The sequence below is a fragment of the Eufriesea mexicana genome, unplaced genomic scaffold (assembly GCF_001483705.2).
Source record: "Eufriesea mexicana isolate 0111107269 unplaced genomic scaffold, ASM148370v2 scaffold2551, whole genome shotgun sequence".
NCBI lineage: Eukaryota > Metazoa > Arthropoda > Insecta > Hymenoptera > Apidae > Eufriesea > Eufriesea mexicana.
Genome location: NW_016910623.1, coordinates 709,004 through 735,916, shown reverse-complemented (window position 1 = coordinate 735,916; position 26,913 = coordinate 709,004). Strand labels below are relative to the sequence as shown.

At 26.8% G+C, this 26,913-nt stretch overlaps 6 protein-coding genes across 9 annotated transcripts; 2 read left to right on the top strand and 4 right to left on the bottom strand.

Annotated features, from left to right (window-relative positions):
- Positions 1-17: 17 nt before the first annotated feature.
- On the bottom strand, positions 18-3,612 carry LOC108550181 (uncharacterized). The gene is made up of 10 exons (XM_017903848.1): positions 3,468-3,612; positions 3,039-3,344; positions 2,335-2,975; positions 2,051-2,263; positions 1,615-1,923; positions 1,354-1,552; positions 1,118-1,290; positions 950-1,047; positions 618-879; positions 18-556 (listed from the first exon to the last, which is right to left on the bottom strand). Exons 1-10 carry the CDS (start codon positions 3,595-3,597, stop codon positions 41-43), a joined length of 2,847 nt encoding a protein of 948 aa, XP_017759337.1. The 5' UTR covers positions 3,598-3,612; the 3' UTR covers positions 18-40.
- A 1,581-nt stretch (positions 3,613-5,193) lies between these two features.
- On the top strand, positions 5,194-7,006 carry Tango9 (transport and golgi organization 9). Its single transcript, XM_017903897.1, has 7 exons — positions 5,194-5,270; positions 5,339-5,486; positions 5,562-5,909; positions 5,992-6,076; positions 6,144-6,302; positions 6,370-6,524; positions 6,638-7,006. The coding sequence occupies exons 1-7, from the start codon at positions 5,194-5,196 to the stop codon at positions 6,803-6,805; spliced, it is 1,140 nt and encodes a 379-aa protein (XP_017759386.1). The 3' UTR covers positions 6,806-7,006.
- Positions 7,007-7,768: 762 nt separating this feature from the next.
- ATPCL (ATP-citrate synthase) lies at positions 7,769-16,607 on the bottom strand. Of its 4 annotated transcripts, none has more exons than XM_017903891.1 (11): positions 16,366-16,607; positions 11,985-12,339; positions 11,723-11,916; positions 11,335-11,645; positions 10,865-11,183; positions 10,364-10,796; positions 9,942-10,267; positions 9,339-9,858; positions 8,956-9,261; positions 8,453-8,870; positions 8,285-8,376 (listed from the first exon to the last, which is right to left on the bottom strand). In XM_017903891.1, exons 2-11 carry the CDS (start codon positions 12,324-12,326, stop codon positions 8,285-8,287), a joined length of 3,261 nt encoding a protein of 1,086 aa, XP_017759380.1. In that variant the 5' UTR covers positions 12,327-12,339; positions 16,366-16,607. The 4 variants fall into 4 exon arrangements, with proteins under 4 accessions (XP_017759385.1, XP_017759380.1, XP_017759381.1 ...); XM_017903892.1 differs by lacking the exon at positions 16,366-16,607 and adding an exon at positions 13,761-13,832; XM_017903893.1 differs by lacking the exon at positions 16,366-16,607 and adding an exon at positions 13,776-13,831.
- Positions 16,608-17,322: 715 nt separating this feature from the next.
- Positions 17,323-18,921, bottom strand: LOC108550187 (serine/threonine-protein kinase 16). Its single transcript, XM_017903853.1, has 6 exons — positions 18,713-18,921; positions 18,224-18,458; positions 17,937-18,141; positions 17,716-17,870; positions 17,509-17,643; positions 17,323-17,439 (listed from the first exon to the last, which is right to left on the bottom strand). Exons 1-6 carry the CDS (start codon positions 18,820-18,822, stop codon positions 17,323-17,325), a joined length of 957 nt encoding a protein of 318 aa, XP_017759342.1. The 5' UTR covers positions 18,823-18,921.
- A 1,021-nt stretch (positions 18,922-19,942) lies between these two features.
- Hmt-1 (ABC transporter ATP-binding protein/permease Hmt-1) lies at positions 19,943-23,445 on the bottom strand. The gene is made up of 10 exons (XM_017903829.1): positions 23,047-23,445; positions 22,771-22,970; positions 22,467-22,629; positions 22,046-22,254; positions 21,823-21,969; positions 21,530-21,753; positions 21,167-21,447; positions 20,994-21,094; positions 20,413-20,914; positions 19,943-20,332 (listed from the first exon to the last, which is right to left on the bottom strand). Exons 1-10 carry the CDS (start codon positions 23,353-23,355, stop codon positions 19,943-19,945), a joined length of 2,526 nt encoding a protein of 841 aa, XP_017759318.1. The 5' UTR covers positions 23,356-23,445.
- Positions 23,446-24,202: 757 nt separating this feature from the next.
- Positions 24,203-26,725, top strand: LOC108550193 (testis-expressed sequence 10 protein homolog). Its single transcript, XM_017903859.1, has 6 exons — positions 24,203-24,255; positions 24,574-24,778; positions 24,836-26,015; positions 26,088-26,325; positions 26,392-26,546; positions 26,618-26,725. Exons 1-6 carry the CDS (start codon positions 24,203-24,205, stop codon positions 26,719-26,721), a joined length of 1,935 nt encoding a protein of 644 aa, XP_017759348.1. The 3' UTR covers positions 26,722-26,725.
- The last annotated feature ends 188 nt before the right edge of the window (positions 26,726-26,913 follow it).

Below are 26,913 nucleotides of genomic sequence, written 5' to 3'. Positions count from 1 at the left end.
ATTGTTTTTGTGTGCAATGTATAAGGCACATTATTTATAATTAGTAGCAGTCCATTGAATTCACATTTCCTTGTTTATACATTGTTAATATATCATCCAACACTGATTCAAAACTGGTAGTATATGTAGTCAACCACCGACTTTTCTCTCCAATGTAAGTATCGATATCTAAGTTAAAAATTGTTTGAAGAAAAATTTGCCTAGTTACACAAGAAATATATTGAAATGTTTTCTCCAACGATTTTTGCGTTTTGCTGTCAACTTTCATTGAATTTTTGTAAATAGACGCAAGCAAATTTGCATCATTAGCATCCACAATTTCTTCGATTACATTACGAGAATTACTAAGTGCCTCATAATTAGAACTTGCAACATTATCTGGTGGATCATATTTAACATAAGAGGTATCTAACGTGGCACTATCTTTAGGTAGAGGTAATGCTGGCAAAGGTTCATTGAGTTTGTACTTCAAGAGGAATGTTTTTAATTTATTTATTATAGTGGCCGATGTTTTGCATACTTCAAAATCGCTATCTTCTAGAGTAACCAAAAGAACCTAAAATGTAATGAAAAATATAACTTACTAATAAACATATATATCATATGAATTTACTTACTCCTAAACAATTTTGTTTTGCTAGTTCATCTAATGCTTTATTAAGCCTTCGTTTTATTTCAGTTTCATTTAAAGATACAATCTTTCTATGTTCTTTTGAAAACGTTACTTTTGGGAAATGACCATCGAGTACACCTTGATCAGACAAATGCGATTTTATAACATGTTTCCAATATTCAAGAGCACTTATCTTTACTTCCCAATGAAGATCAAGCACAGCAGCTGTTGCCATCGTTAGTGTCATAGAATCAATAATATTTCTCCTAAACAATAACTACATTATTAACGACATTGAAATAACAGATAAGAGTAATGTTACATAATATTGCTTACGGCCATTTATGGTGTACATATAATTCTTTTATTAAAATTAAAGCTTCCTTTCTGACTATAGCTTCACTCTCATTATTAAACAATATTATTGCTGTATTCTACAATTAAAAAATATTATTTTATTTCTAAATATTAGTTAAATTTTACATACTTTTTAACAATACATACCGATAAATCAAAATATGATAATTTTTCATCCCACAATTTATTTATCCGTACGGTAGTTGAAATAAAAATTAAAGCAGATGCTCGAACATAGCTTTCATTATCACTTTTAGCAATTTCAATCGCTAGTTGTAAAAATTCATTTGCCAATAAAAATTCTTGGAACGCTGGATATTCTGTAAATATTTATTTACATATTATATATATTATAACAACTATCCTTATAAATAATTACTTACTGTCTTCTGAAATTACAGCTATAGTATTTAAAACCTCAAGTACACTATCTCTTACTTCCCAATTTACATCATGTAATCTTTTAAAAAATGTTGGTCCAATTTCATTCATATGACTATCTGTTTCAATTAATAGTACTAAATTTGGTGGCATGAAATTTTGAATTGCTAACTTACACACTTTTAAGGCTTTCACACAAATCTAAAAACAAAATTTTGTAATGTACGAATTACAAATAACTTTGTGGTATTTCTATAATATACCATAGGCAATGTTCCAGGATGATTTAAAATTTCTTGTGCTAGTGATAACAAACATATAGTTTCCACACATTCTTGCCATTTTAACTTGAATTTCTCTGTCATAACTGCTAAACCATTTAGGAGTGATGATAACAATGCTGGATGATTGACTATAGGATCTCCTTCTAAGGGACACTTAAACATTGATTTTCTTGGTCCCCTGTCCAAGTTTGTTTTGTTACTTATATCATCTGTAGTTTTATTGCATGTATCTGGCATACAATTTTTTAGTACATGACACAGGGATTGAAAAACAATAACTGCAATATCCTGATATGAGATACATATATATATATATATATATACACACATATATAGAGAAAACCATTAAATGTAACTGCAGACAATTTGCTCACAATAATTTGAAATAATTATAAAAAAGTGTTATTATACATACCCTATCCATGATATCTATTATTTCTAAAAGCATGTCAATAACTACTTTTGAAATCTGTGCTATAGGTACATCATTTTTAAGTACAACATCTCTTATATTATAAGCCAATCTTTGTACAGCTATACATGTTACATCAAACATTTTAGTAACAAACATATCAAAAAGATCACAATCTCTATATGTATGTCTGATACATAAACCCAAAGGTATAATCTGTTTGGATATTTGAAAAGATGTATTTGAATTATTGATAATTATATAAATGTAAATTGAAAAATACTTACCATTATAGTTATAACTTGATGTTCAAACTTATGTTCTCCACTGAGAATAAATTCATGTAATGACTGTAACCTTTTCCAATATATCATTAAAAGTTTATTTGTCTTTACCAGTTCTATTATATATACTTTTGAAAGAAGCATCAGAGATATATAATTTAAATCACAGCAGAACTTTTGCGATGTTTCAACATCTACTTTTTTTCCTTCTCTAATAAATCGTTTAAGTGGAATGAATAAACATAGAATTAATAATTTATGAATATGTGATAGAAGTTTTGTACTAATACATGCTTCAAACAGAGCTTTCACCCTCATTTCTAAATCAATAATTTCCTGACATAATTCAGATACCATATTATCCATGTTTGCAAACAATGTATTTTCAATGATATTAGTTAATAAATCTAGAGTAGAACACAATAATTTATTTTGTTCCAGATAATTATCTTGCAAAACTTGATATACTTGTGTCTCAAAAGTATTAGTTATCAATGGTGCAGCTACTGTTAAAATAACTTCTTTACAAAAGTTAATATTTTGTTGTTCATGTAAAAGCAAAAACCACAAAAATTTGTGACTTTCATGGGTAACATATAAAGTATGATTCCAATGAGCATATTTAACAACATCTTTCCAAACATCTATAAAATACAAATTTTATTATTATACGTACATATATATATATTAGAAATTATATTACTTACTAGAATCTATAACCCATTGTCTGCCACTTCTATGTTTAATTAAATCAGATAACATTGTGATATAAGCCATTTTAATAGATACTGGTAAATCATCTTTACGTAGATTAAAAATAACACACAATTTATTAAACACGTCTTTAAATTGCCAATAATGAAATCTTAATTCATTGTGTGAAACTATTCCCACAAGTTTTAAAGTAAATATAATTATAGGCTGTGAAGGAACACATTCAAAGTTCCAAACATTCAATGCCTTTAACACCCATTTTTGAAACAATTCGCAGTTCTCATAATTATTTGTATCGCCTGAAATTAAATAAGATGTATAATAAAATATACATTATAAATAGATATAATAAAATACAATAGAATAATAATTTTATAATAATTTCTTTATATATTATGATATAGTATTTAAAATTGTCTTACATTGTTTAATATCTTCAGAAATGTGAGACAATAAAAGATCAAGATAAGTAGTAGACACAATATTATAGTTTGGTAATAGAAATAGTTCCAAAACTTCGGATAACCTTTTATTACTACTTAATGATGACATTATGCTTCCGTATTAAATTTTTTGTATTTGTGCAACATAAAATATTTTTTATTTTTTTTCCATGTTTTTTTATCCGCTGGTAATTTAAAATACGCACAAGATTTTATCATCCATTGCTTTCAACAGCAAATGTAACTTCTAACACTTACATACTTTCTACGTTTTACAACTCAGAAATTGGGTGTGTAAATAAAATCTTGATTCCTTTCGTGACTTACAGATAACTGAGGCTTGTATTAACTGGAATAAAGTACCATTTTCAACAAACTTTGAAGATAACTATCGACCTTATTTATTTTTGGCGGCTTTTTCAATTTAGCTATATGTATATAATTTATCGAAAAAAAAAAAAAAGAAAAAATTATATTACTATTATACTTTACATGATATAGTAAATAAATAAAATGGTCAAAATCTTAATTAGTACAAAAATAATGCTATAAATATTATAATACATTTAAGATTATAAAAGTGAATTTAATTAAGAATATAATTATTCTTTTTAGTATTATGAAACTACTTTGTTCTAGGAATTTCATTTAAAAAGTAGTGTACTATAGATATATAATGTACATATGTGCTTAATAAGTAATATATAGAAACCTTGAAGTTGAGAACCTTTAATATTGAAATTCTTTTAGTAACAGAAACATCTATTCGCAAGTGATGTTTATTTATCGTGTCTTCGCCATCTTCGTGCAATGAACTCGAATTTATTATTCATTTATCAGAAATAAAGATATATACTTTATAGTAATAGTGATAATAGTTTGAAAATATCACGAATTCTATTCTGACCAATTCTATTCTAATCACAAATCTATTTAATCAAACTTCATATTATAACTTTCGCCTAAGAAAGTTAAAAATTTGCACTGCTGTCATATTCGTTATAGTGCATTTATAAATCTATGTCGTAAAAATATTATTTATATTGTAACATGTATTATTTGTATTTAAACCTGTAATAATATTTTTGTTAAAAAACATCCGACGTACATGATTTTTACGTTCTTTAGTTTCGAAATTCTGCAATTTTTATTTTTTGCTTATCATGGATAAAATAATGTGATTTTAATTAATTATTAAATTTTCACGCTCGTTAATAATGCTGTAATAATAAAAATATCAACTTGTCTTTTATATAGCATATATAAATTTTATTTTTGTAACAATAAACTATGAATCACTTACTCCTTATTCACACATATATAAAATTTTCGAATAATCATTGCATTAGTTATTTAGCTAGTAGTAGTTTAAAAGCCTTTTGTTTTTTGTAATTTTGTTGTGTGTTTAATATTAATTGGTTATTATATGGCAGTCATGTGAAAATAAATTAATATAATATTCATAAATTAAAATATTTGATTTATTGGAAACACTTAAATATTTCATGATTAGATTAACAAAAGTATTTAATCATTACTAAGAATAAGCAGCAAGATTTTTTGTTATCTAGAATTTCAGATAAAAGTTCACATTGTATATACCATCAGTGTTATAAATATTCTTAAAGTATTATTTCAATTTTAGTATAATTATTTTTTATAAATATATATATTTTATTTCTAGAATTTTTTTAAATATTTAAAAATGGCATGGACATATTATCAAATTAATATAGCTGTGCTTATGGTTATTACTGGATCTTTTAATACTTTATCTGTAAAGTAAGTAAAATTAACATAATTATTAAGTCATCAAATTATATTTACTTAAATTTATATTTTTAATTTAGATATGCAGATCGACAAGTGGTCCCGGGTGAAGATGGTCAGCCTAGACATTTCAATCATCCTTTTATGCAATCATCTTTCATGTTTATTGGTGAAATGATGTGTTTTGTAGTATTTAAAATTATTTATCATTATTATAATCGCAGAGGTGTAAGTTCCTTTTCATTTCATACACATGTTTCTAATAAAAAGAAAGTATTTAAAATTAAATTTATTATATTAAAGGACAGTTCTGTGGACAATAATCCATTAACTAAAGGCTCACATGTATTTAATTCTTTTATTCTATTAATTCCTGCATTATGTGATACATGTGCTACCTCTATCATGTATGTTGGCTTGACTATGACATACCCAAGTAGTTTTCAAATGTTTCGTGGTGCTGTCATTGTATTTACAGCTGTTCTCTCAGTTGGTTTTCTTAATAGAAAACTAGGTAGTAGAGAATGGATTGGTATAATGATGGTTATAATTGGTTTAGCTCTTGTTGGGCTCAGTGATATAACTATGGACAAGTCAAATATCAATAAAAATTCTATTTTAACTGGTGATTTGCTTATCATATGCGCACAAGTAAAAATTTATTTTAATTATTTTAAATAATTTTAATTTTATAATGAAACTATTTTGCATCAACTATTAATTATTATCATAGGTTCTAACTGCAATTCAAATGGTGGTAGAAGAAAAATTTGTAGTGGAACAAAATATACCAGCATTATTAGCAGTTGGTTGGGAAGGTACTTCCTGATATTTATTTAATGCAAAAAATTTATCTATAAATTAACAAAAATATATTTTCTTTAGGTATATTTGGATTCATTATAATATGCATCCTAATGATTCCACTTAATTTTATACACGCACCACCACCATTTGCTGATAATTCTCGAGGAACTCTTGAAGCAACTAAAGATGCATTCATTCAGATTGGAAATAGTGGTCATTTATTAATGGCAATAACTGGTTAGTATATATAAATATATCTATTCTTATTCATTGTAAAGTTATTTTTTAACCAATTTTTGCACAGGTATATCATTCAGTATAGCTTTCTTCAACTTTGCTGGAATTAGTGTTACTAAAGAAATGAATGCTACCTCAAGAATGATTTTAGATAGTATTCGAACAATTATCATATGGGCTGTTTCTTTAGTATTTAGTTGGCAGGAGTTTCATTATTTACAAGTAAATTCAATGATTCATTTTAACATTTTTAAAACATTTACTATGCATAATACAAATATATTTTTTAGAAACTAAAAAATTTAAATTACAAATGAACATATGCTTATTTTCAGCTCATCGGTTTTAGCGTTCTATTTATTGGAATGTGTTGTTATAATAATGTTGTTATTCCTCAATTAGTAAGAAAATGTAGATATCGTTTGGGCCGTCATAGGCCACCTACAAACGATCGTGAGCGAATAATTAATACGGCAGCAGATGACATTCCAGAAGCTCAGTAAAGTCCTATATATTTTTAAGTGTGCCTGGATGTTTACCATTCGGTGATGTTGAAAGCTGTTATATAGTTCTTTTTAACGGATGGTAAAGCCTATAATTATAATAACATGTAAAACATTTTTAATTTGTTCCATTTGTAAAATCAATTACCACGTTAAAATTATTACATTTACAATGTTAATTTCACGAACAAAATTTTTTCTCGCCAATATTAATTAATTCGAACATTTTTAATTTAATAGTTACCTTTTAAATTAGATTTAAATTAGGGTAAAGAAAAGTATTTTTGCAATTTAGAAATTCGTATAAAAAATACATCAGTCACTTTAAGTCTAGCTTTATTTTGCTAATGAAGAGTTTTTAATTCATAAATAAAAATATCTCATATTTTGATTGAGATAAAAATATCTTCCAATTATTAAAGAATAATAAATTTTTTTACAGCAAAATTTTTGTATAATTCAGAATCTCAAGATTTTCTTTATGAATGATACACTTATGAATGAAATGAGAATACTTTATAACTATACATAAATGTATTTTACTAACATAAACAAAATGTATTAAAAAATTTTAAAACTAATGTCAGAAAAGGATAAGTTAGTCTATTATGTGATCTTGTTTTTCTTATTTTATAGCATTCTCAAAAAATTGAAATGTAACTTTCATTTTTTAAATCTAATTGAATAAGTTTGCCAGCTTTGTGTTTTAAAGTTCTATACTTATTAATAAATATATTCATACAAAACAATTTCCTACATCATATGTATGTTTAATAAAATATTAAAAGAGAAGGATAGTACTTAAATATTACATATATTTATTACTTCCGACATTCATTACATGTAAATGATAAAGTAATTTGTGCAAAAAATTGTTAATGTAGCATATGCACATATGTAATATGTGCGAGTATAACCATATACACGTATACGTGTTTATGTATGCTTATGCATATATACATAAGAAAGTTTCCTAAATAAAGTAATAATGATACTTTCATAAACCAGAAAAAACTGTATTTTGTGCAACTTTGCATGAATTATAACTATAAAAATAATGTATTAGTATATTGCAGATTAATCTGTCATTATAAAATATTTCCGATTTATATCCCGTTTCCTGACCATATTACAAATGCTTTATGGAATGTTTAATTGTAAGAATAATTTTTACTATTTCGCATATTTACCTAAATGTTAGTTGCTGCTAACTTATCCTTACAATCGTATTTTTATCCAATAGAACTTCGACCAGCGACAAAAAAAAACTAATTTATCATATAAGAATTTTCAATTATGTACTGATATAACATTTAATATCAAATCAAACATACGCGATATTTTTTCTAATAACTAATATGTTTCTTACAACTATGAGCAACACACGTATGACATAACCATAAAAACTACCTAAACTTTTTAAATGAAGACGTAACATTTATTATGCATTCACGATGTACTATGTATTAGAAGATGAATTTAATTATATTGCTCTGGCAATACATAAGAAATATCATCCCAAGGATGTCGATATAAACCTTGTTTCAACCTTTTCTGATCCATGTAATGACCTGCAATAATAAAATAATTACATTATTCAAATAATTCATTATTCAAGTATTCATCATGTTAAGAAAAAACACCTACCAATAAAACCTATACTCCTACCAAGAACAAATAAACTATTTATAGCGCCAATTTCGATGTATTCCTGTGCTTCTTCTCTAATGAAACTTCCACTATTCCTCAACATATCAACAAAGGCACAGGCAATTATACCATCTACGTTCAAGATTAAATTAGGCTTCTTACTTGTAGTTATTTTCTCAACTTCTAATGCATATTCTACTAATGGACTGGCAGGGAAATTCTCTATTACATATTCTTTGATGAGTTTCACCCGCATATCCGGATTATTTATGGATTTTATACGATGACCAATACCCATGATGAGTTTGCCCTTTTTACGTGTATTATTTACAAACTCTTGTGGATGTAATCCAGCATCATACGCTTCAGAAAACATACGAGCCGCACCGTCCAATGCTCCACCAAAACGGTCACCCTATAATTAAAATTATTTTTAAATAATATTATTCTCACATGGAAAAAGTGAATAATATGACATAAAATTTATTTGTTTTACTTACAATAGTTAGAAGTCCAGATACAAGGGAACTAACTAAATCTTTCCCAGCTCTTGCACAAACAATAGTATTGTGTGCTCCTGATACAGCAGGGCCGTGATCGGCCGTCAACATTAAAGACATTTCAAGGAATTTACAATACACTAGTGGTAAGCACCGTTGAAACCATAATAATGAAACTACACCACCAATTCCTACATTCTGTTTCAGAACTTCAGTTACAGGCATTCCAGCATATAACAATTCTTGACCACGTTCATCGCATATCGACGTCATAAATGATGCTGGTTTTCGTATTAGGCCAAGTTCCTACAAAAGTTAAGTTCTTTATGATACTAACGTATACACCTTAACATATAATTTGATAATACAGTAATTAAACACACCCTAGCCCAATTATAATCCATGGGAACAGTTGGAGGTGGAACTTCCGGTGCGGGCACTATTGCTCCCTCTTTCACAAGGTTGCTATAAACAGTTTGCATTAGGTCACCTAAGCTATCAAAACTGTCAGGAACATAAGCACCAGCTTTTTTTAGTGCAGCATTTTTAGCAGCAGCTGTTTCTAAGTCACTATGAGCAATAGATCCAGCATGACCAAATTGTACTTCAGAATTATACATGCTGGCACAGGTACCAATGCACCAAGCAATTAATGGTTTTGTAATTTTTTTGGTCTTTAGTGCTTCACAAACATCATACTCTTCTACTCCACCAACCTCACCAAGAAGAACTATAAGTTTTACTTCAGGATTTTCTTGATACCGCATAATATGATCCATAAATGTTGTTCCTGGATAACGATCTCCACCAATTGCAACCCCTTCCAATACTCCATTGGAAGCTTTGGAAATTATATTATTTAATTCGTTAGACATGCCACCAGAGCGGGATACATATGCAACACTGAAAATAATAATCCCTTAGTAAAAGAAATGATGCTACTTAATAGTTTGGGAAATGCATTCTTTAGTAAATGACAGATGTACCTGCCAGGTCTATAAAGTTTGCTGTGAAGAATATTATCCATCATTCCACCGGTATTACCGATCTTAAAACAACCAGGTTTAACACCTCCGACAGTAGCTGGACCAATAATTGTAACACCTTTTTGCTGCGCTAATAAAATTAATTTTCTCGTCATATTCTCAGGTATTCCTTCAGCAATAATAGCAATTGTTCGGATTTGAGGAAATTGCATGGTTTCCACTGCACTTTCGTATGCAGATCTTAAAGATGCAAATGTGACCATAACATCTGCATCTGTATGTTTAGTCATAGCATCTCTCATTTGTTTATAGACCGGAATGAGTACCTGTTATAAAAAAAGAAGAAAAGAAACAGAAAATAAAAAAAATTATTATACTAACAAACTTTACTAAATAAAATGAAGATAGGTTTTAAGTTATACCTCTTTATGACCCCAATAAAATTTTTGTTTGTGATCACCCGTGAAAGGATATACGATAGCAGCAACGGATGGTTCGGATCGACGACATACGAAGTCAAAATCTAGCATACTCTGAACAGCTCTAGTTTGCATTCCCCAGATTATGGCTCTGGTTTTACTACTGAAAAGCTGTTTATGTGTCGATCCATCAACAGAGTCACTTGTTTTTAATCTGGATTGTTTGGTAGGTGAAGAAGAAGTACTTTTAGAGGGAGCTGAAGGACCCATATCTTGTCCCGAAGGTAGCAAAAAATTTGCAGTTGAAAATTCTTGAGCTTCAGGATCTGGAATTGGTTTTTTACCTAAGGCCATCGCGCATATAGCTGTCATATGAGTTTCTGGACCAAATACATAAACAGGAATACTGAGCCTTCTACCAACTTCACGTATAATTCTAGAACGAAAATACCATTCATTAGTATACCATACTATAATGAGTAAAACTATAGCATGCATTTATACCTTAAACCTTCTTGATAATTCGGTCCTGCTCTTCTTACAAATATCTGTACATTATGATCCACAAGTTTAGGCTGGTATTCCTGTAGTGCTTTTACAATACCCTTAAAAGTTGCAGCTACATTTGTAAAATTAGCGATACCGCCTCCAATGATCAATACTTTTCCCTCTTTTCGTTTTTCTTTCGTCATCAAACTTAGGATGGTTTTTGCATACTCATAAGTTTGTTGTTCACTAGGTGCACCCGAGTACTCCCCATAATTAGCTAACTCATTCACAGCACCCAAGTCGCAAATTGTGTCCGAATATATCACGGATGCACCTAAAAAAAGAAAGTAATTGGAAGATAAAAAAAAATATAGGTAAAAACGACAAACCTTAGTTGAAATAAAATAAACGACTTGACAATCAAAATTTGGTTAGAATGAACTCGATTAATCACGTAAATGATATTGCTGTGCGCTTCTACTGACCACCGCCAGCAACCATTGTCCATATCCGACCAGCTGGGTTGAGAATAGTCAATTTCAAGCTAGCTCCAGATTTAGCGTCTAAATCAGCGATGTAAGCCTCTTCTGGATAAGCGTCCCTGCCAAATGGTGGTGGATAGTCAATCTCTCCCCAGGCTGGTCTACATATGAAATCTGCAGTTGTGTCCAATTTCGCAGCAAGATCAAGTATATATATTCCATTTTCTGTTACCACCAAAGGATTGATCTCTAAGTAAGTGAAATATAAGTTAACATAAAGTTTATATAGAGATTCTACAAATTTGCCAATCACTCTGAAAAGAAAATAAATATATCATTATTAAGAAGAATATGCAAAGTAGAAAAGTAATGTGCTTTAATATATTCTTACTCTTTTTTATCATTGGTTACATTTATTAACAATTTTTCAATTATTGTAGACCGATCTGGGGCTTCTTCTCCAACAGAAATATTTAATTTTAAAGCTTTGGAATCAACATCTCCAATGTCAACACCACCTTCGTGGTGGAATAAGATAGTATCTGCTTTTCGGCTGGAGAAGATACAAACATAAGCTTCTTCTTCCTATAAATAAAATCACTATTAGTATAATCTTTTCTATTAAATTTTTGTTAACAGTAATAAATCTTTACTTGTTTATGAGGAACAAAAGGCTCAATGATAAATGTTCTCAATTTTCCACTTGTTCTCCCTACTTTCTGCTCTTTATTCATTCTTTCTGCAATCCATTGTTTCACTGCAGCTAAATCGGCATTCACTTTAATTAAACCAAGTTTTCCTCGCCGTTTTATCAACTGATCAGGTTTCACAACTAATCTTTCTCTTTGAAGCCATGGATGCTCATTTACAACATCTGTCCAATTTGTTTCTTCTGTAATAGTCACAAACCGACATTTTACTGCGTTTGTACCAGAAGGAAGTTCACGATTAATAAGGTCCTTTCCAGTTGCTTCACGAATTGCTTTTGCTGACATTTTTTAACAATTCCTAAAAAAAATACATACTATGTTATTAAAATGTGTTACTCATGCATATTTGAAATATCAAACAAAACATGTTATCAATATTACCAATATTAAATTTATAACTAATTTATCATTATTTATCATTATACGTTTTAGGTTTATTTTTAATAGTTTTTTATTATCAATGCGTAAAATTATGGTATATGTTTTCAAAAATATACAGACTAAAGATAAAAATTAGAAATATGAGCCCTAAAAGATATTAAATTTAAATTGAATTCGGCTGAATTCAAAAGTCGGCCGACCGCATTCCAGTATCGAACAGAAAAAATTTGTTGAAATATAATTATTCGTTAATTTTACCGCATATCAATCTCATTTGTAATGTATAAATTTAACTAGTTTACAGAAATGATTCTAATTTTTCGAATTTCGAGATAATTAATAAAAATGCTTAGTTATCGGTTATTTTATATCTTATTACCGAAACCGGCATTTAACATCTTTAATAAAATAAAATTAAAAATTATATTTTATTTCAATTTTTCGTCACATCACTTTGTCTCATTTACATAATATATGCATTTTTTTAAACAGCAATAATAATTACACAATCATCGGGTTATATCATTTGCAACGCATTTGCGTATTTGCATATATAACAAAACGTGAAATAAATCTTCATACCACGTTTCAAAAGTCATAACTAATAGAAAACTGATATTTCAGTACGAGTAAACTTTTTAAAAAATTTCGTAATATACTGCATAAAAATTGACAAACTGTATTTAGTTCTTGAAATCTTATAAAAGACTTAATTATTGAATATTTTATAAAATCGGAGCCCTTTTATTAGTTTTTTTTATAAAAAACATTATTTCAAAGACTCTTGTCAATATCGTCTGAAATCATCTAAAATATAAGTAAAATAAATAGTTATGTCAACTAGGAACTGACAGAAAAATTATAATTTAAAATGAGATTCATGCGAGAAAAATACATAATTAGAGTTACTCCAACCGCGAAGATTTCAACTAAAACATAGTTACAACGTCAATATCTAAAAAACTTGTATTCAATATTAACTTCATAAAGAAAAATGTAAGAGAAACTTGAAGCAACACTTTCACTTTGACACTAGCAGTTGTATGATAGTTCACGTCACCATGTTTAATTTTTTCATTTTCCATACTGTTAATCTATCGTATGAATAGTCTATACACAAGATTACATAAATCTCATAAAATATTCTTAATAAACTGACAAACCTAAAATTTTAAGAATTATACGTTAATATATATATACATAAATCGAATCACAGAAGAATAAATATATAATAAAACGAAAATTATAAATGAAACCACTTTCACTTTATAAAAAAATATTTGATAATGCACCTATTAACCAATAAAAATTAAATGGATTAAATTTTAATTTTCTTACACTGAATTTTCTAACCTAGGAGATTTAACTCAGAGGATAAAACGAAACGTTCACCCCGCAAAACCGCTAGCGGTTAACTGAATATTCCAAGTAACACTGTGCGCATAAGTAACATCAGAAGCTAACGATATCTCAAGATATCGTACGATTCTACCGTTTTTTTTCGTAGTTGATCATATTAACCTATTTTCTTTTTTTTCAGTGTCACGTTATACCCTTTAAAATTTGAAGATTAAAATATAAAGATGTTCTCGAAAATTATGTAATCATAAAAACAATATTTTTCCATTCTTCTTATTTTAGATCAAAGAAATAAATTATATGTCAGTCCTAATAAAATCTGACCGAATAACTTATACCGAATGTATCTAAATATTTATTTTAGAATGAGAAATAATTTTTTAAATTCTAATACAGTATCTTTTAATTTAATTTTTGTAAATTTTTCTTCAATTTACAATTTCGAACAATTTTTCTTCAATTTAATTTTCTAATTTCTAATTTTTTTCACATGTACGTCACATTATTGATTTATTATCGATTAATTACATTAATGGTTAGTATATTATTTTTCCTCAATCGAATATGATCTGAGTGAAAAAACATTTTTTATTTAACGTGCCGATATCTTTAGTATCTATTAACGTGATTTTATCTAACTAAAGGAACATAATTCTTCACCTTTTCTTGCTTATAACATTTACACATATTTAAAAGCGTTACATGTACGGAAGTTACGTGCATATTCGTGGTTATGAAATATAATCAAGATTTATTAATGAATACAATGTAATATTCATCAGAGAATCGAAAGGATGTGCTTAATTTTAACTCATACTGCCATTAAAATCAAAATGTCCAAGTTTCAAGAATCATACGAGTATTAACTATTCATCACGTGACTTATAACGCGATCAGTGGTTACCACGTGGACAGATAATAAAGGTTTTTAAACTCTGATTGTTATGCAATTTTACCACAATTTTATCATTCGAGATATTGCTATACTTGCAAAGATTTGATCATAGTTAATGAATTTACATAAAAAGAAGATTAAACAAAAATACTATACTCTTAATATATTAGACATCCAATAAAATGAAAAATTAAGTGTAAGTTCTTACATCCCAAATATCGCTTTAAATAATAATCGTAACATAATTATAAAACTTAATTATAGGTTATAAAAAGCCACGAGTAGTTCTAGTTATAAACCGGTATCTAGAAATTTATATCTAATGTTTATAATAATGACTAATTTTTTTCCTAAGATCACGCATTGATATCATATTATAAGAGATTATTTCATGACATATACATGATAATCACGACACATTCATTCATTTAATTTAGTGATTTATATAAGAAAAAAAATCACTATCTATTAAATTTTTTATATAATTTATTATCGGATAAACATTTGTAGACAATTTGTAGACGACTTCTAAATAAATCGTACTAATTTTCCAAAATATAATTGAAAACACTGATTAAAAAATTATTTAGTTATTGAGTCCTTTTTTAAGACAACGAATTTTTACTTTTTGTCACTTCAAAATTGTTAAAATACATCAATTAGAATTACACTAATGTATTTTTATTTTACTAACTTTTTTATTTATTGTGTAAATATTTTTATACTTTATTAAAATATAAATAAACGTGTAATACATAAATATAAAAAATGAAATGAATTTAAATAATAGCTTCATAAAAGATCCTCGTTTATCTTTCCATTTATGACCGTCTTTTACGTTGAACTGAGGTGCAACCTTGACCTTTTTAAATAGCTGAGACTTGAAAATAAGCATCTAACAACGATTTAAAAAAAAACGCATAGAAGATAGTAAAATAGTAAAATTAGTATAAATCGAAAACAAAAAATACTATAATGGATTTTTTCTATAACTTTATACTAGTTTAAAAAAATATAACCATCAATTCACTATAATTCTAAATCTAATACATAATAAATTATTGATTAATGATGATAAATTTATCTGGTTTTTACGATAAATTCATATCATTTTTTCTTTTCTTTCTTTTTTAAATTCATAATACGAATAATAACAACAGAATATTTCTTGTCTAAACAATTAATGTTTATTTACGTTTATTAATGCAGTCATGATAAATTAAAATTTTCATAAATTTTACATTTAGAATAATTAAATATGCCAGAAAAAAGAGCAAAAATAAATCTACTTATAGAAAATAACTTGAGAAAAACTAGGTTATAAAGCACTTACATAAAAAATGGATAATAGCATAATATAATATCGTTTAAATAATCTTAATATTTTAAAAATTGTTCTAATTTTAAAATTATAGAAACTAAGGTTATGTTTCTCTAACGTTTGACCAAAATTATATGTATTTTGCACCATTGAATTAATTCATTTCACATTAAAATTAAAAAATATTTATGAAGAAAAAATTAGTATCATACATCTATTATAATTATTGTATTAATTGCATAATTCAACAATTTAACTTCTATTCTGATACCACAAGCGTTCAATTGTTAAATTTTTATCGAAGATCAAAATTATTTTTCATGAGGCATTTATATAAGGTTAGTTTGTCAATAACAAAAGCAACTTACTTAGTTTTGCATACAAATATAACACAGATGTAGTATATTTTAACAAGCCTTCACTATCTGAGAGTCCAGTGAGAGACGTCTACTTAAAGTACAGGCCCATGTAAAAAACTACTTTACATTCTTAACTCTACCGACGTTACCGGTGTGAAGTGTGGTTCAAAGTTGCCGATGCATTTTCACGATTAAAATCTTAATGTTTGCGTTCGTACTATTCAACTTTCCAATTAATTAACAAAATAGTAATTTTATCGTGTGATTAGATTACAATAAATTAATGAAAAATGTTGTTAATGATATACAAATATATTTAAACATTATCGAATTATATGACGTTGTGTGACGTAGCGGTAATACGTCATATCGTACGATTCTTACAGCCGTTATCTACACATGAATTTTAAATTAAAAATGTTAACATCAAGTTTATCATACAATGAAGTTTGCTGCATAAATTTTGAAAAATTCTAGCTGGAAATATAGATATATTATTAAGGATTATTTACGATAATAAACATAGTAATAATATTTATTATAATCAAATATCGGAAAATTTTCGCTTGATATTAATAATTAAAGAAAAAATAATAAATTGCATTGTATAAAAATATATACAGTCATGAACAACTTTATATTATACAATACATTATTTAGTTTATGTATTTAAATTATGTGTGGCCCCTAATATTTTTATAAAAAGTGCATGATTGATAGCTGACAGTATTTCTTATATTAATAATATTATACAAATTTATGACATATCTAAAGTATTGTTAAAATGCTATTTACATATTTTAAATATATGTGAACTCTTCACTTTTGAAAAATTAATTTTATAAATTCCTTACTTTACAAGGAATAAAATATTTCAAAGTGATATGTTAAAATTACTTCATTGTATAAAAAATTTTCTATACACAAATGTTTAAATAAATATTAAAATTATTGTCTTTTAGATAATTATACTTTGTTTTCTAATTTCGAGATAAAATCATGTACATTTTCTATAATGCTATATATATAAGGACGTTCCATGGGATTTACCTTTAACATTGATAAAATTAGATTTTGCATATCCTATAAAATAAAAAGTATCAGCAGTTAAACCTAAAAACTTTTATGAAATACAATTAACTACAATTATACCTCAGTATATGGAGCATCTTCTGGAAATGTAATATTTGCACTCATTACAGCTAAAGCAACACTGTCTCCTCTCTCATATACTGTGTCAAATGGTGATTTAAAGTAACACAATGCATAAAGAATGCATCCTAAAGACTAAAAGAATATATAAGATTTTAATAAATGATAATATACAATAATGTATATAAAGAAATGTATTAATTTTACCCAAATATCTGTTCGTTCATCTATCATACAATAACTTTCTACATTAAATAATTCTGGTGCTCTATATGGCATTGAACATCTTTCAGCTGCTAAATCTTGTAAAGTTTGCGCTGCTTGTGAACCACATATTTTAACTCTAGCTGGTGCTACAGAACCTATAAAGGATAATTTTGATTTAATAATTATTACTCGTCATTATATATGATAATAAGATAATATACCTAAATCCATTATAATAGGTGTACTTCCATCATCAAGAACAATATTTGAAGTCTTTAGATCTCTGTGAGCAAGAGGTTCTGGTTTTGCTTCATGAAATGCTTTTACACCTTCACATATTTGTAAAAATATAGTTAAAATATCTAATGCACTCATATAATCCTTATTCTTAGCACGTCTTTCTAACTCATTTGTAAGAGTACCCCTCTAAGGAAATACAAAATTTTATATATTAATTTATCAATTTATATAGGTATGAATATTTTAATATATTAATATAATAACTTACATGATAATATGGTAAAACAATCAATACTTCACTGGTTGCATTAACAATTGGATCCACTATTCCTATATATGTTGAATCAATACATTCTATAATGTTTGGATGTTTAACAAGATTATGATATTCTATTTCTTTTGCTGCTAATCTCTGATCCTCCAATCCATGACAAATGATCTTTTTAATGGCATATTTCTTATGAGTTATAGCATCTTCCACTAAGAATACAGTGCTAAAACCACTAAAGTTGCATTACAATTAAATTTACAGCAATGAGTACTTAATATTTGATAAAATTAAATTTATTTACATATAACTTGGAAAGGTTACCATTGGTTTCTACATAAAGCAAACGTGATACATTAGGTTAAATGAGTTTATAATAAAATTCTTTTCGACAATAATAAGATTTCATAGAAAAGAATATTGATTTTTCATAAAATTAACGTAAATAGAAAAATAATTTATAAAAATTTGTCTTATTGTTAAACTTGCCCTTCTCCAAGATGTTCACGAACTGTATAATTTCTTGAATTTATTGTGATTGTTTCTTTAGAGCAAATGCAACCCATTTTTAAAATTAAACTTAAACCAAGACTATTCATTTTCAGATATACATAATAAAAGAAAGTCCAGCTAATGTTTTTCTTTATCGGAATGCAAACATCTTGACACACGTCACATACGTTACCATTTTACCATCAAAATTGGTGATCAGTTTAAGTTAGATATCCGTACGTCAGCTGTTTACAAATAATTTGTTGGATGTACTTTTTAAATTGATTGAATTGGAATTTTATAAAAAATTTACAAATGAAAAATTGAAAATTTTACAATATTGAATTGTTTTAAGTTATTTTCTAATAATAAGTTGAATAAAAAAAATCTACTCTTCGGACCTCGAAAGTAGTTCAATTCGAAATGAACAAATTCTATTTGTAATTTTTCAATATGGTTAAACAAGAAGCAAAGATTGCTTTCAAAGTAAGTTTCTTTCTTCTTGACGAGTTAAAAGTTGATATGCATATTGCGACAAAATTTAACGTTAAAATAATGCTTTTGTTAATTGTTTGTATTATTAGGTAGTGTATGCTCTGTTATGGATATTTTTTACAAGTTATTATTTTTGGGGTGCAAAAGAAGTAACTGTAACAGCTCCAATTGATCAATCTGGTTGGGTACCAGATGGAGCATTTGCAAATGAAATTATCGAAACTGCCGATGTACAGGTTGAGGATCAAACTATTTAATATCACAAAAGATGTATAAAGAAACTTACAACTATGAAATCTTAATTATCTACATTTGATAGAATAAATGATACTGTATAATTGTAAACAATAAGAATTTGCTAGGAAAATAGTCACTAGAATCATTAATTTATACTTTATTTATTCTTTTAAAAGGTGAAATTTCAATAACAGTGTTATAGAAATCATTATCTAAAATGTACATTAGCCAATCTTAACAGTAATAATTGCTTATCAATATAATGAAATTTTATATTGAACTAAAAAATTATATCACATTTTTTAATATGAATTTAAAATAAAGATTGAATTGAAATATTTATTTAAACTTATATTTTTTTAATAAACTATTCATTTGTAAGGAACTTAAGATGAATAAATCTCTGTAAGTTTTTATGAACAGGTACATATTTCTTTTAAACCAATCATTAATATTAACATTTGATCTTATTTTAACAAATAAGGTCAAACATAATTAAGATTTTGTTGCTTCATTCTCTTCAATGTCGTCATTTGAAACTTTGGTAACTTCTTGATCATTTTGCAATTGTGCTTGCCACATTGAGTGGTACATTCCATTGTAAGAAATCAGCTCTTCATGTTTACCTCTCTCTACAATTTCTCCGTCTTTTAAAACAAGAATTTCATCGGCATGTATTATTGTGGATAATCTGTGCGCTATGATAATAGTTGTTCGATTAGCACAAACTTTGTTTAACGCTGCTTGTATGTTACGTTCCGTGTGGGTATCAAGAGCACTTGTTGCTTCATCTAAAAGTACAATTGCTGGTTCTTTCAGTATTGTACGTGCAATCGCAACGCGCTGCTTTTCTCCACCGCTTAAACGGAGACCTCTTTCACCAACCTGTACAGAAACAAAATGATATAAATGTAAGGAACAGTTAAAAGATTAAGAATAATTTTATTATTGAACTAATAATATACCTGTGATTCATAACCATTTGGAAATGAAAGAATTCGCTCATGAATGTCTGCACTTCTAGCTGCCGATATTATGTCCGCATCTATCGCTTCGATAGAACCATACTGAATATTGTATTTTATAGTATTATTAAACAATACTGTATCTTGAGGTACAACACCTATCGCTTGCCTTAAAGAGGCTTGTGTAACGGTTTTAACATTTTGATCGTCGATCAAAATCGCACCCTGTTCTACATCGTAAAATCTAAATAATAGTCGCACAATAGTAGATTTTCCTGCTCCAGAAGGTCCAACCAATGCAGTAGTTTTACCCGCTGGTACGACAAAACTAACATTTTTTAATATAACTTTCTCAGGTGTGTAACTAAACGTCACGTTTGAAAATTCTATTTGACCATGTTTTATGATTAATGGACCAGCACCTGGAGCATCAATAATTTCTTGTTCTTCTCTTAAGAGGTCAAACATATTTTCCATGTCAATAAAATTTTTTTGTATCGCACTGTAAAAGCAACAAGATTATTTTAGAATAAATGATATAATTTGAAACTTAATGCAATAATATTGACACAAATACTTACCGATAATATGTACCAAACCAATTTAATGGCACATAAAGTTGAATGATGTAACTTGCAAATAAAACATAATCACCAATAGTTAAACCTTGTTTGGTTACAACCTACAATTAGTTAATTATATGTATTTTTATATGTTTAAGTTTCAAACAACGAGAAGAATTTTTTGTACTAACCATGTGTACACACAGTAAGGAACCAGCAAGTAAACCAGTGCAAACAATTATATTTTGAAAACTATTTAAAATATTTAATGTTATCATTGATTTCCATTCTTCAATTTGGAATTTTAATATTGCTTTTCTATAACTATCAACTTCATATAATTCTGCTCCATAATATTTAACTGTTTCAAAATTAAGTAAGCTGTCAACACTTCGTGCTTTTTGAGCATTGTCTGCTAAGTTCATGTTCCTCTGGAACTTAGTGCGCCATTCAGTAATCATGATTGTAGCAGCTAATGAATATAAGTATTAAAATGCAATAAAAATGATTGTAATAGTAAATAGAGAAATGTCAAAAATATATATGATATTTACCTATGTAAAAACTCATTGTTAAAAATATAATTAAGCCAAACCACTTATTAAAAGCAATAACAAAGAAAGTAACAGCTACAACAATATCAATGATTGTTGGGATAATTGAAAAAAGAATATAATTGAGAAGGTTATTTATAGAATCTGTTCCACGATCCATGACTCTTAAGACTTCTCCAGTTTTTCTTCCAAGATGCCAACGTAAACTTAAGTTATGTAGGTGTCTGAGAAAATATTTGTACAAATAAAATCTAGATATAGAAGGAAATCAAAGAGGAAGATAATATATTTACCTAAACAATTCGACTTCAATTTCTCGAGTCGTATACTGCTGTATACGAATCCATAAAAAGGATCTGAGATTATTTAGGAATCCCATACCACCTGTACCACCACCTTGTAAAAATTTGATTGCTACATATATCAATATAAGATCCCACCTATTATGAAAATTAAATATTCTATACATTATAGTACTTATTTATTTTTTTAACTTTTAATAGAAATTTTGTATACCTAAATAATACAGGAATTTCAGAGACACTTTCTACAATCCATTTATTATAAACTGGGACATACAAATTTATTAAACGTCCCAATAGAAGTAAACCAAAGCAAAAAATAACACGCAGTTGCAGCATGTAACTCTTTGGCCACAAAAATGGTGCTAAAACTTTTATCTTATGACATGCATTCTTCCAAGCAGAGCTAGTATCCTCAAGTCGCTGAAATTATTATCAAAGTTATATTAAATTAAAACAAAATTTAATAAGTATTAAATATAAATTTTTAATCTTTATAAATTAACTATATTAGATATTAATATAAAAAATTCATCTTAATGTTTTATGCAATTCAACAATGGGTATAAGATTTTTTCCAATTAAAAAGTGTAACTCTTCAAATTATGCAATAAGGCTATATTTTAATGACTTACATTATGATAATATCTAGGCCGTGAAGCTGGACCATTATTTAAAGTATGATATTCAACATCTGTATTTCCATTTATTCCTGGAGCTTTGAGTCCTAAAGCAAAGATCATAAGATTGCTAACATAACGTAGAATGAATAGTGCCATCTCAATGTGATCTGTTAATCTATAAACAGTATATATATATACATAAAAAATATTTCAGCAAATGTAGTAAACAGATACAAATGTACCATTAAAAATATGAGTATAAAAAATATAAGAATACAGTCATGTATGTATTAAAAATACATATTATAAAACTTACGTATTTAAATGAAACCACCATTCGGTTTTACCAATATTAACAAATACTAGATTTTCTGCAACAAATGCTAAAGTCCAAAAACCTAATAATGCAAGTCCATGTCCTTGTGGTGGTACACTTGGTAACAACTTATGTCTTTCTACTCTTAATATATGTACTGAATATGGATACACGATTACTGTTAATATTGTTACGAGAATCTAAAAATATCAATGTACATTACATTCCAAACTTAAATAATATTACTATATACAAATATTGTATGAAATTTATTACCATGTAACCATATATTTTATTATCATCTAAAATTGTTCCTTGTAGAATTATTCTCACTATACTAAGTATTGGAACAAGATAAAGGAAGAATTTTTGTACAATGTATAATTTATTCTTAGGTAATGGAATTGCATTAGTTTCGGATCTATACTTTTGATACATCCAAAGTTGAATTGTACCAAAAATCAATAAATATGAAGTAATTACGATGATACTGACAGTGTCCATGAAGCATTTTGACATTCCATGTTCCACCCAAATATCAGTAAAAGTAATATTTGGTGGACAATAAGTCATTGTTATATTCATCTTTAATAATTTTAAATTTAAATTCACCGCAATTTTAGAAATTTATAAAAGTGATTGCCCAGCAACAACACTTTTTACTTGTTACTTCAGTAAAAATTAATTAGTGTATCATTAGGTTATTAAACATTTATTAAAGTGAACATAAATAATTTTAGAATCTTCAATTGATTGATAATTAAAACATCTGAAAAAATATATAATGTACATTATATATGATATTCTTATATATAATTTATATTTTAAATAACACATCACTTTATTATTGATATTCATATAAACATATATATATATTTAAAGTTTTACATATAATCAAAGAAATATCTTATCTTTGCTGAATTTATACAAATTTATTATACTTTTGATTAAATATTCCTATTTATTAGAACCACATGTATATAAACAGTATATTATTTGAAATTGGAGAATATTCAATTTTGAATAATTAAGTTTTATGATATATTTTGTATAAAGGCAAATATAATTTTTTTACTGTATACTTTTGTATATTTCTATAAATTAACTTTAACAAATATTAAAATCATAAGTATAAAATAATTATATTTATAAGATAAATTATGAAACTATGTTTTTATAATATAAATTACATTAATAACATAATATGTTAAAAAAAATTACAAAAAAACATTTAAAAATTTGTATAGAAAGAAATGAATGTATTTATTGCCATTTTATTGTAACGTAAAAATCTAAAAAGTTAGGTTATTTACCTCTTTTTTAAAAGAAATCTGCTTTGTCATAATAAACGTATAATTGAATTAACGATTTATAATACCGAACGTACACGAATATTTTAAAGATAATTTAACCTAATATAATTATGATGTTTATGAATACATTTACAATAATACTGTTATACGAATATAAAACATTGATTTTATCTAAGAAATTTTTTTTTAAATATTTACATAATACTTTTTCTAAATTAAATAAATTTCCATTATTACTGAATTCAGATTAGAAAAATACACTTCAACCTGTTATGTTCAAACATATTATACGGAATTTAGTAATTCTCCAAGATACAGAGCTACCAAGCATGCGTTATATTTCCCTACTTTTAACAGAAAGGTAGGACAAAAGGATTAGGAGTGGGGATATAGTCCACGCTTGGTAGTTCTAATCTTAACCTAAAATTGTGTATACCCAACAATTCTTCTAAATTTAAATATAACAAAAATTTACTTTTTAATATTAATTAATCATGGCTAAGGGTCATAAACATTTAAAACGCTTAAAATCTGAAAAAGCTAAAGTGAAATTGAAAACAAAGAAAGCAAAACATTTACCAAAAGGATTAAATATTACAGAACCAACATTTAAAGTTAAAAAAATTGTAATACGAGAACAATTGAAACAGCATGATGAGACGGAAATACTTAGCAAAAGAAAACTTAATGTTAAGGTATTATTATATGTTTGTACTTTTAAATATATTTCTAAATACAAATTTTATTTCTAGGACTTATTATCGCGTTTGCAGCATCATAACTCTACAGTTCGGCAAGATGCTGTAAAAGAACTAAAAGAAATTTTGTCAGAACACTCTTTAAAATTATTAAGTTCACAATATGGACCTCTTTTGCAAGGCATTTGTGCATTGTCTCTTGATAGAGAAAGAGATATAAGACATAACTCTTTGAAAGTTTTGAGTTTAATTCTTGGTCCAGTTTCTAATGATGAACTTAATCCATACTGTGATGTACTTATTTCCTATTTGAAATGTTCTATGACACATATAGATCCTTATATTAAAGAAGATGCTTTACTTTTCTTGGATGTACTTGTGCAAAATTGTAGTAATATATTGGCAAAGAACAGTTATAAAGTGCTGCCAAATTTTTTAGACATGATTTCTAGATTACATACAGAAATGAAGCCAGGAAGGCAATTAGTAACAACCATAAATTCCAAGAATACTAATGTTAAATGGAGGATTAAAGTATTAGGAAGACTTGCTGATATGTTTAGTTCTATTGTTACATATTTTAAATCTCAACAGACTATTAATTTAGAACAATGTGCTAAAGTTATAAATGTAAATAAAAATATTATACATATTCCTATTTACATGAATACAAACCTTCAGAATTGTGAAATTAATTTTGAAAAAACTGATAATTTTGTAAAAGATGATAGAGATAATACTTTAGATGCAGATAAACTTATGAAATATGTAGAATTATTAATGCCACTTATATTTGACAGCTGGATTGAAGTATGTCCAGATGAAAAAAATGTAGAAAACTCTGCACTTTTGATTTCTACAGAAGCATTAGAATTATTAAAAAGTATTGTAGAAGTAATACAATTAATAATTGAATGCATAGATATATTACACACAGAATGTGATGTCAATATGAAATTTTGGTTTAAAAGTAACTTTCAAAATCTTTATGTAAAAAATTTACTTTCAAAATTTCCATACAATAAATTAGGTGCAGCTGGAAATCTTCTTTCTTCAATAAGAAACAGAAAACGTCAACAAGATTTTGCTATAGATGAGTCATATGATATTTGTTTAGGGTATAACTTGAGAATTTGTCAAATTTATGTATGGTTTACATCAATACAGGATAATGATAAAGTTATGTCTAAAATATACAAAAATTATTGTATATCCATAATGAAGTATTTAAATGGTATAGTAAAATCTATTCTTGAGGTTATTAATTAAATTAACAACATATACAGTAATAGCTTTTTTTATATAGAAAAACTTGAAAACTGGTGTGACATAAATAATATTGTATTACCACAATTGATTAAACTTCTGAATACATTATTTCTAAAAGCAAGTAAAATTTGGTATAAAAATCATCTTGACTTGAGTGAAACTTTACAGTTAATTGTAAATACATGTTATAATCAGTCAAAAAAAGAAATGCAGTTACAATTATTTCCTCTAATTAGTGATATGATGTTAGATCATACTCTATATGAATTGCATAGGTAATTAATTTTACACTTCTTTTCTTATCTGTTTTGGATCATTTAGTAATATCTGATGTATTACAGGGAAAGTGCATTTAAAGAATTTATATCAACTTTACCAAAGCTGTTGTTAAAGCCAAAAATACATGAAAATACAATACAAATAATAAATAAGATTGTGCTTCGTTATAGAGATTGGATTCAGAAAGAACTTGAGATAAATCACAAAAGCATTATAGGTAGATATGCTTAAAATTATTACATTTATAAATATATATATCTATGAATAACGCGATTATTCATATTACAGAGCATGCTAAAAAAATTGAAATTGTCGGATCCAAAGACGATAAACAATCTCGTCTTATGATATGTAATTTATTTTATTTCTTGGATGCCCAAATATTTTATTAAGCAAAAAAATGTACGTATTTTACAACAATTTTATTAAAAAATTTTACGAGAAATAATATTTTTTGTATTTTTATAAATTACTGATAAATTACTATTTAATATTGAAACATTATTGGTAGTATGCAATCGTAAATATCATCAATACCATGTACTTCAGTAATTATTACAAATACATTCTATACATATACAAGT

Bases quoted from the DNA above. Each gene is read 5' to 3' on its own strand.
- LOC108550181 (XM_017903848.1), bottom strand. From the start codon at position 3,597: ATGTCATCATTAAGTAGTAATAAAAGGTTATCCGAAGTTTTGGAACTA. The intron at 1,924-2,050 runs GTATGTATAATA...ATCTCATATCAG, and splicing joins TAATAGATATCATGGATAGG to GATATTGCAGTTATTGTTTT. The intron at 1,291-1,353 runs GTAAGTAATTAT...AAATATTTACAG, and splicing joins AGCTGTAATTTCAGAAGACA to AATATCCAGCGTTCCAAGAA.
- Tango9 (XM_017903897.1), top strand. From the start codon at position 5,194: ATGGCATGGACATATTATCAAATTAATATAGCTGTGCTTATGGTTATT. The intron at 6,077-6,143 runs GTACTTCCTGAT...TATTTTCTTTAG, and splicing joins ATTAGCAGTTGGTTGGGAAG to GTATATTTGGATTCATTATA. The intron at 6,303-6,369 runs GTTAGTATATAT...ATTTTTGCACAG, and splicing joins TTTATTAATGGCAATAACTG to GTATATCATTCAGTATAGCT.
- ATPCL (XM_017903891.1), bottom strand. From the start codon at position 12,326: ATGTCAGCAAAAGCAATTCGTGAAGCAACTGGAAAGGACCTTATTAAT. The intron at 9,262-9,338 runs GTGTGTTTAATT...TAACTTTTGTAG, and splicing joins TGGATTATAATTGGGCTAGG to GAACTTGGCCTAATACGAAA. The intron at 8,377-8,452 runs GTAGGTGTTTTT...TTATTATTGCAG, and splicing joins TAGGAGTATAGGTTTTATTG to GTCATTACATGGATCAGAAA.
- LOC108550187 (XM_017903853.1), bottom strand. From the start codon at position 18,822: ATGAATAGTCTTGGTTTAAGTTTAATTTTAAAAATGGGTTGCATTTGC. The intron at 18,142-18,223 runs GTAAGTTATTAT...GTATTTCCTTAG, and splicing joins TTGTTTTACCATATTATCAT to AGGGGTACTCTTACAAATGA. The intron at 17,440-17,508 runs GTATAATTGTAG...TTTATTTTATAG, and splicing joins AAGATGCTCCATATACTGAG to GATATGCAAAATCTAATTTT.
- Hmt-1 (XM_017903829.1), bottom strand. From the start codon at position 23,355: ATGAATATAACAATGACTTATTGTCCACCAAATATTACTTTTACTGAT. The intron at 22,630-22,770 runs GTAAGTTTTATA...TACTGTTTATAG, and splicing joins TGGTGGTTTCATTTAAATAC to ATTAACAGATCACATTGAGA. The intron at 21,754-21,822 runs GTAAATATATTA...ATATTTTCTCAG, and splicing joins ATTGAAGTCGAATTGTTTAG to ACACCTACATAACTTAAGTT.
- LOC108550193 (XM_017903859.1), top strand. From the start codon at position 24,203: ATGAATACATTTACAATAATACTGTTATACGAATATAAAACATTGATT. The intron at 26,326-26,391 runs GTAATTAATTTT...GATGTATTACAG, and splicing joins ACTCTATATGAATTGCATAG to GGAAAGTGCATTTAAAGAAT. The intron at 26,547-26,617 runs GTAGATATGCTT...TTCATATTACAG, and splicing joins AAATCACAAAAGCATTATAG to AGCATGCTAAAAAAATTGAA.